General features: G+C 40.2%; 1 protein-coding gene across 1 annotated transcript; it reads left to right on the top strand.

Annotated features, from left to right (window-relative positions):
* The first annotated feature begins 6,855 nt into the window (after window positions 1–6,855).
* On the top strand, window positions 6,856–7,809 carry LOC132011751 (olfactory receptor 52R1-like). Its single transcript, XM_059390844.1, has one exon. The coding sequence runs from the start codon at window positions 6,865–6,867 to the stop codon at window positions 7,807–7,809; it is 945 nt and encodes a 314-aa protein (XP_059246827.1). The 5' UTR covers window positions 6,856–6,864.
* Window positions 7,810–9,569: the final 1,760 nt, after the last annotated feature.

The raw sequence follows: 9,569 nt of genomic DNA, 5'->3' as shown, positions 1-9,569 counted from the left end.
ATAAAGAACTCCTCAAACTCAACCCACACAAAACAGACAATCATATCAAAAAATGGGCAGAAGATATGAACAGACACTTCTCCAATGAAGACATACAAATGGCTATCAGACACATGAAAAAATGTTCATCATCAATAGCCTTCAGGGAGATTCAAATTAAAACCACATTGAGATACCACTTTACACCACTTAGAATGGCCAAAATTAGCAAGACAGGAAACAACATGTGTTGAAGGGAATGTGGAGAAAGGGGAACCCTCTTACACTGTTGATGGGAATGCAAGTTGGTACAGCTTCTTCTGAGAACATTGTGGAGATTCCTCAAGAAATTAAAAATGGAACTTCCCTATGGCCCTGCCATTGCACTACTGGGTATTTACCCCAAAGATACAGATGTCGTGAAAAGAAGGGCCATCTGTACCCCAATGTTTATAGCAGCAATGGCCACGGTCGCCAAACTGTGGAAAGAACAAAGATGCCCTTCAATGGACGAATGGATAAGGAAGATGTGGTCCATATACACTATTGAGGATTATGCCTCCATCAGAAAGGATGAATACCCAACTTTTGTAGCAACAAATGGACAGGACTGGAAGAGATTATGCTGAGTGAAATAAGTCAAGCAGAGAGAGTCAATTATCATATGGTTTCACTTATTTGTGGAGCATAGCAGATAGCATGGAGGACATGGGGAGTTAGAGAGGAGAAGGGAGTTGAGGGAAATTGGGAGGGGAGGTGAAGCATGAGAGACTATGGACTCTGAAAAACAATCTGAGGGGTTTGAAGTGGTGGGAGGGTGGGAGGTTGGGGTACCAAGTGGGAGGTATTATGGAGGGCATGGATTGCATGGAGCACTGGGTGTGGTGCAAAAATAATGAATACTGTTATGCTGAAAATAAATAAAAAATAAATTAAAAAAAACATGGAATGAGGTGAAAAACACTACACAGATATGGCGGTATAGTTAGAGTGAGATTCTCAGGAATTCGGGGACTGAGTAGCTCTGAGTTTTGGCAACTTTCAGGCCATGTCCATGTGTGATTGACTGAATGTCTACAATAGAGTTAAAGGTTAATACAACTGAGTAGATAGGAGCTATGAGGTATGAATGTGGGGGAGCTTTTGACATAGTTACACCAAAGAGTCCCATGATTCTCAACAACATCTTCTTCCATCAAAACTAATTTTCCAAACATTTTCTCTGTCTCTCCACTCACAACATTATAAAACACAAATTAAATGATGTAGCTAGAGGATATAGCAACCAACCTTAACTAGCCTGTCATTACAGCTCACAAATCTTTGAATGTTCTACTGGAGCCTGGAGTTTAGAGAAGGGCTGTGAACCAGGTGCCTAAGTCCTCAATTCATCCTACAGAGAAACCAGCTTTTGAAAGACACAAACCATGAGAAGAACTTTAGGAAATTTAGGAGGGTAAATTAGGAAAGGACTGATCTGCCTCTTGCACACTCATTTCAGTAAGCTATGCCCACTTAAACTTGAAAAACTGGGGTTGGCCTAACAAGTAATGTCCACTGGAGATTGGATGTCATGCCACCATGGCATTGGGGACTGTGGAAGATGCAAGAGATGAGGAAACTTGGGTCATATCCCAAGATGTCACATTTCATTTGGGGAGAAAAGTTCTTCCAGTGAAGAAGAAGGAGGAGAAGGAGAGAGAAAAGGGGGGAGAGCAAGAGGAAGAAGGAGGAGAAGGGGAAGGGGGAGAATGTGGACGGGGAGAAGGCGGAGGAGGGGGAGGAGGAGGAAGTAGTGGAGAAGGGGAAGGAAAAGGAGGAGAGGAGGAAGAGGAAGAAAAAGGAGAAGAAGAAAGGAGAGAAGGAGAAGGAGGGGAAGAGAAAAAGGAAGAAAAAGAAGAAGAGAAAGAGGAAGATGACAACGACGACTATGATGATGACTAGGAAGGAGGGGACTTAGAGAAGGGAAGGACAAGAAAGAAAAGGAAAACAAGGGGAAGGTAGGAAAGAGAGACAGGATAGGGGCAAGATGGGAAGGGGGAGAAGGAGGAAAAAGAGGAAGAAGAGGGAGAGGAGGTGAGCCTGGCACGTTTTTTTTCTACTTTATTAATACCAAATGTTTAACTTATGAAAGCTGAAAGAAGACAAAGAAAAAAGTATTGAAGAGACAAATCCAGAATTACAGTATTAACCTCATCCCCAAAATAAAACTTTGTGTCTGTAAACCTGGACTCCCTAACAAAAACAGTTCTATCCCAGATTTTTGTTATGGTGTTATCTTAAAATAAATCCTTACCTTTGTGAACATGATAATGGCAATTCACCATAAACAGATTACTGTAAACTTAATAGTCATGGTAAACTTTTGTGTGAGTTGTTCCCTATAAATATATGTTGGGTTGTGGATTTTATGAGGCATAGTTTCTGAAGTCTGAACTCTACAAATGAATCCTTACTTTCAGTTTTTAAATACTTCATTTTCTCAAATCTTCATTTGACATGTCATGCATCAGGGAAGGCTGAGAAAAAGGAAGAAAGTACCAGCAAGGACCTACATGGGGAGTAAGAGGAAGTTCTGCATAAGCTTAACTGTTCAGGCTCAATGAGGAGGGCCTTCTAGCTTCACCAAATTTGGAGGTTTTTTGTTTGTTGTTTGTTTGTCTGTTTTTTTTTTTTTTGAGTGTAAAAGAAATTTAATGATCATATTGCAGTATTTTGTTTATTTTTTTAATGTGCTGTAAAATTTTTTATTATGTTATGTTAGTCACAATACAGTACATCATTAGTTTTTGATGTGTTCCATGATTCACAACTTCAGCAAATTTCAAAAAGAACTATGACAAGACTTGAATCTGGAAGTCCTCCTGCCTCTCCTGATAAGAAGTGGGAGGGCCTCAGAACCCTCTCAATACCTCCTCAAACCAACACATTTTGCCTATACATACCCAACTATATATACACTGATGTATCTTTTCAAACTATCAGCTTTGGAGCACAGCGTATGCCTTCACAAAGCACGTGAATGCAGTGCCCTTGTACTTACAGAGCCAAGTTATTCCAATAAATAGAGATACTTAATGCAAATGGTTACTCACACCTCACAAACATGCAAGGTTATACACACATACCATTCACATTCAAATCCAGTCTTTGCACACATATGTCTATTAAACATCTCTCAAATACACACATCAACAAACATATCCACACACTTTCACATTCTATAAAATATCCCTTCATTTGTAAATACTCTTGACTAACAAAGAAAACGGGCATCCAGATAAGCTCACAATTGGGTATTCTTAACCACACACATTCTTGCCCATGCACTCAAATCCCCAGACTTTGTGTATACAGAGGAGATAGGCAAATAAGGGGTTAATGTTTCCAGCTTTAGTCTCTAATCTCAGAGGAAACCAGAGATTGAGGCAGGGGGCCTTAGAGGAGAGGGTGAATCAATGCTTTGGGAAGGGAAAGGCCAAGCTTAAGCAGGTCCTTAAATAGGTCCTAACCCACAGGCTCTGCTAAAAGCTGAATCACAGGAGCCAGTTAGAGCTGCTCATTGTCAGAGATGAAGCAGAGCTCAAGGTGAGTGGTTTCCCTGTGCCCTAATAATTTCTGCCTCTCTAGAGAACAGTAAGACTCACAGAAGCTCCAAGAAACTGGGAGACAGGACAATACACTGTAAGGAATGACCTGACTTACTGAGGGCTCCAGATCCAGAGATCCCTGATGGCTGGATTTTCTTCTCAGGTGGAGAGAAGATTCACTACTCACTGTGTTCTTCAGAGAAATTTTAGAAAAGTAGGAAGGCTGCCTCCACACACAATCCCTCCATGAATACACTGCATCTGAACCTCCCTTCCTCCAACATCATTGCTCTATGCCTTGGTTTTAGATACCCCAAAGCGAGAAAACTGTCTAAATATCCCTGAAACAATTCTTTAGCAAGACCTCAGCCCATTTTATCCTTTACCACTTCAGGCCTCAGCAACATGATTAAACTAATAGACATAACAATCTCCACATAATGATTGGAGTAATTGAAGGCTAACAGAGCCAGTGGTACCAGCACTGAATTCAAACCCACATTTATAGATGAAACTTGAACTCTATCATTATGAGAATATCAATCTTTTTTTTTAAGGTTTTATTTATTCATTTGTCAGAGAGAGAGAGAGTCACAGCACAAGCAGAGGAAGCGGCAGGCAGCGGGAGAAACAGGCTGGCTGCTGAGCAAGGTTCCTGATGCCAGACTTGATCACAGAACCCTGGGATCATGCCCTGAACCAAAAGCAGATGCTTAATTGCCTGAGCCTCCAAGGTGTCCTGAGAACATCAATCTTATAATCATATTACCTGAACCCAAATCTATGCCAAGTACTCACAAGTAGATTATACTTTGGAGAACAGAAAAATTGACTCTGATGTCCAGTGTGTGATCACCCTACCTATAAGGTTGAAAAACATGACTTAATTTATTTTTGAGTACCTAATAGCCTCACAAGATTTCTAGTCCACACAGGGCAGAGGCATGAATAAAAGCAGGGAAAGGGGAAGGAATGTTGAGCAAGAAGGGAAATTCTATTTCTCTTTTATTCCTACTCTTGAGGGAATACACATATCACTCATTCCACCCAGATGGAGGTTGATAACTCATACCTCCCTCCAAAATATGATTGAAAACTTTATACACTTCACATAATGATCCAGGATTGGTTAAGTTCCTGTCCATTCCACATGACTTGTAAGCTTCACTCTTCCAGGCTGAATGAGTAATTCTAAGTGGAAAAGAGGCAAGGGAATTGCTGAGAGTGAGGACACCAGAGTCCATGGAGTTGTTGGTATAAAGAAGAAAAAAGGCACCTGTCAAGAGCTCCCATCCCCTACTTCAGACTTGGACCCCAGGTCACCACCTGAGAAGAGTCACCACTGCAAAAGGAATATGGCGAACAGGTGAGTTCTCCATTAAGGCTCATCGGAAGAAACTTCATGAGAGTTAAAAACAATACAGAGTAAATGCTTCTGGTGTTATATTTACAAAAATAGCCATGTCTTCCACAATTGATCAAAGAGATTATTGTGCACTTTGAGAAACTGTATGTTTAGCCGGCATCTTCACCAGTGCCCAGTGCAAGAATGAGGATGATCTAAGGATGTTTTCCAGATGCCTATGAGCCTCAGTGACCATATCCTCACAACTGGAGAGTGACATACAGGAGGCAGAAGGGAGAGGAAGACTCTGGTTCAAAGAACACATATAAGTGGAAGAACAAGCCAGGCAAGAAGGGATAAACGAGAGCCTGGGACTCCAGATAATGTGTTTGTCTGAATTTCCACCATACCCTGGATAGGAGTATTTGTTTTGAGCAAACCTACACCTATTATCAAGGTAGGATAGTAATTTTTTCAGTGAAGAGCAAGATTTATAAAATCTGAGCCCCATTTCTCTCATAATGTTGTAAAGCTAGGGAAAATCAGAAAGAGGTTAGGTTTCTTTGGGATCACAAAGAAACCCTTTATAGGAACCATTAGGTCTGGTGGAATGAAACATTCGTTAGTCCCAACAGCTGATTTGTTATGGGAGATCTGAAAAGACTCTTCTTATCTATGTGTTTCTGTTATGGCGGAGACTCAAAGGCTCCATCAACTGAGATGAAATAGTGAAAAGGTGCCTAGTAAGGATCAGGTAAGCTTTTGTGTCATCAATCCTTGGTAGATGTTAGTCACCAGAGGGATCAAAGAACAGCACCATGTGAAACAAGTAGAGGTAGAGGAAGACATTCAGGTCTTTCACTGGCCAGCACAGCAGACCATGGTATGAGAACGATGTATAACTCTCTTGCGGCCATGGTGCCTAAGCAGTGTTAAAAAGTTCATCAGAAAATTTTAAGATATGCATCATTAGTTAAAAAGGCTATTGCCACTGAACAATTTATTTGTTATTTGATCCAGCAAATATTTTCAAACCCCTATTCTGTGCTAAGCACAGAGTTGCTAGGATGGTGCACTATTCAGGGATCATCTCATAAAAATCTATCATCATGACAAGATTTAGAAAACCAAAGCCTGCAGACAAAATCAAGCTTGCACCCTGTTTTCACAAATAAAATTGTATTTGGATATAATCACACTCACATATCACTATACTGACTGTGGTTGTTCTCAGGCTATAGGGGCTAAACTGTCTAGCTGCAACACAGACTGTACAGCACATAAAACATAAAATATGTATGATCTACCCTTTTACAGAAATGAGCTTGCTGACACCTAATCTAGGAGGACATACACCATTGATAACAGAATTAATTATACGTGCACAATAATCAGTGACTATCCTCCAACCTGGATTCTCTGGATAACTCCTAGAGTCAAAGCTAACTCAACATCACACATAACTTCTTCCTATGAGCCTTTAAGACAAAGTGTTTTCCAAACCAGCTTCCTATCCTGAAAAGTCACCTAAGTGGCTTAAACAGAGGGAAAAGAACCTATGGGAAAGGTTAAAAAAATCAGTTAGTTCTGAAGAATAGAAGGGCAATATTGATTATTACTGATTATTACCAGGATAGTTTTACCTTAGCAGATTCTACTTTCAAGGAAAATTTGATTCTTTGACAAAAATCACACTTGCAGTTAGTATGTTTTGATCCCATTTTGAATGACATAAATATGAATGAGGAATAAAGAGGAACATCACTTTATGTTGCCAAATTTTTTTTATTAAAACAGTTGAAATTCTTCCAGTTTACCATTAAGCCCTACTGCCCTTTGATTCACTTGAAACATTCCAAATACTTAAAATATTAATAATTACTTTTTGACTCTTATCACCTACAGAGAGTAGATTACCTTCACAATGGAGAACAAATTAACCATCCTGTGATGCTGGCCTCAGGGAACAGCTCTTTGCATCCTGTGTCCTTCATCCTACTTGGGATCCCAGGACTTGAGAATTACCAGTTTGGGATTGCCTTCCCCCTCTGTGCCATGTATCTTGTGGCTGTAGTTGGCAATGTCATTGTCCTTCATATAGTCCGAACTGACCACACGCTGCATGAGCCCATGTACCTGTTCCTAGCCATGCTGGCTGTCACTGACCTGGCCCTGTCCTCTTCCACCCAACCTAAAATGCTGGCTATACTCTGGTTTCATGCTCATGAGATTGAATACCATGCCTGCCTCATCCAGGTGTTCTTCATCCATGCCTTTTCTTCTGTGGAGTCTGGGTTGCTCATGGCTATGGCCTTGGACCGTTATGTGGCTATCTGCTTCCCACTGCACCACTCTACTGTCCTGACCCCAGCTGTGGTGGGTAAACTGGGGGCAGCTGTGATGATGAGAGGGTTGCTGTGGGTGAGTCCCTTCTGCTTCATGGTGTCCAGGATGCCCTTCTGCACCAATCATGTCATTCCCCAGTCATACTGTGAGCACATGGCTGTGCTAAAGCTGGTGTGTGCAGATACTAGAGTCAACCGTGCATATGGGCTCTTTGCGGCCTTCTCTGTGATTGGCTTTGACATAATTGTCATTAGTATATCTTATGTGATGATTTTGAGAACTGTTCTGAGGTTGCCCTCTGAGGAGGCCCGACTCAAGGCTTTTGGCACATGTGCTTCCCATATCTGTGTCATCTTGGCTTTTTATATCCCAGCCCTCTTTACCTTCCTCACCCACCGCTTTGGACATCATGTGCCCCGAGTGGTACATGTCATGTTCGCTAATCTCTACCTCCTGGTACCTCCCATGCTCAACCCCATCATCTATGGAGTTAGAACCAAGCAGATCAGGGACAGGGTTATTCAAGGATGTTGTGGGAAAGATCCCTGAGCCAAACGTCATGGTAGCAACCAACCCCACGGCACAACCAACCCCACTGCCCCACTGGTCTGGGATCTTCACATATTAGCACAAAGTCATCTCTGGGAGACAAATGGATAAACAAGATGCGGTACATATATACAATGGAATATTCTTCATCTATCAGAAAGGATGAATACCTATCATGGACATTGACAGAACTGGAAGGGACTAAGTTAAGCAAAATAAATGAAGTGGAGAAAGACAATTATTATGGTTTCACTCATATGTGGAACATAAGGAATAGAGTGGAGGACCACAGGGCAAGGAAGGGAAAACTGAATGGAAACAAATCAAGGGAGACAAACCATGAAAGACTCTGGACTCCAGGAACCTAACTGAGGGACACAGAAGGGAGGTAGGTGGGGGAATATGGTGACAAAGTGATGGGTATTAAGGAGGGCACATGCTGGGATGAGCACTGGGCTTTATATGCAACTAATGAATCACTGAGCACCACAACATAAACTTATGATGGACTATATGCTGGCTAACTGAATTTAGTAATAATAATAGTAAGTCATCTCTGTGAACAAGAGGTTAGCAACCCTCCAGAACAAAAGGAAATGTTTCATGATGCCCAGAACATGAGCTCTCTGAGAAACGTGACTGGCCGTAAATACTGAGTTGACCAATCTTCACATCACAGGAAAACTGTAAAAAGTATGTCCACCATTCAAATTAGTGAAGATTTTAACAGAATTCCATCTTCCACAGACCACTACAGTGAAAATTATTTTTACCCTGCCAGGAGAAGTCCAGGTTCCTATGCTTTTTTAAAAAACAGATTACAACTTTCCACCAAAACAGTTATAAAATACATGTATTTTTCCCATCTTGGAATCTCTTTGTACAAGTAGAATTTGAGGGGAAGAAAAACAGTACAAAGGCATGCAGAGATTCATTATTTATAAAAACAAAAACAGGGAAACTTACACATATTGATATATAAGATCCGGATGAAGAATGAGCAATTGCATATCATGTATCAAGTAACTAATATATTTGCAAAGAGCATGTAAAAATGTGAAGAATGATCAAGATAAAATATTAAATAAAAAAGAAAAATGACATCTGTCCATAAGGCAGAAATCAATTCTAAGAAGAAATACATATACATAGAAAAAGATTCAGAATACATCGAAACACTAATAACAGAGAGTAGTGAAATTTATGGTATTTTAGTTTTCTTTTTTACACTTTCATATATTTGTAAAATTACCCTTGATTGAGAGTGTCATTTTAACATGAGAAAAAAAGTAATGCAGACAAGAACAGAAGTGTACAGAAAAGGTTAATTCAGTGCCAAAGCCTAAGGGAATGGAGTAGGCAATCTGAGAAGCAAAGCAAAAGCTTGAACTCTAGAAAAGCTTGAACATCTCCATGAAAATTTGCACCCAGAATCATGTATTAACACTGGTAACAGGGAGCATTTGTTGGTCTCTCCTTCTAGAAATTGCCTATTCCCTGATGACAATGGATTGCAGAGTGAAGAAGTTTTGGTAAACAAATGGAAAAGGAGATTCTCTTCTGAATATAGCTATAATGTATGGTTAAAAGTAGTGAAAAGTCATAAGTAGATTGAGTATTTGTTAATATTTAATTTCCTTTGCAAAAATAAAATGTTAGGCTGTTTTAGAAAACCACATTTTTTCTAATTTTTTCAACTTTATTGTGGTGTATTATACAAAAACGTGCATATGTTTATGTATTCATTTTGATGAGTTTGG

Source organism: Mustela nigripes, chromosome 1 (genome assembly GCF_022355385.1).
Source record: "Mustela nigripes isolate SB6536 chromosome 1, MUSNIG.SB6536, whole genome shotgun sequence".
Classification (NCBI taxonomy): Eukaryota; Metazoa; Chordata; class Mammalia; order Carnivora; family Mustelidae; genus Mustela; species Mustela nigripes.
Note: the sequence above shows the minus strand (reverse complement) of the source record. Positions and strands in the feature narration are given on the sequence as shown.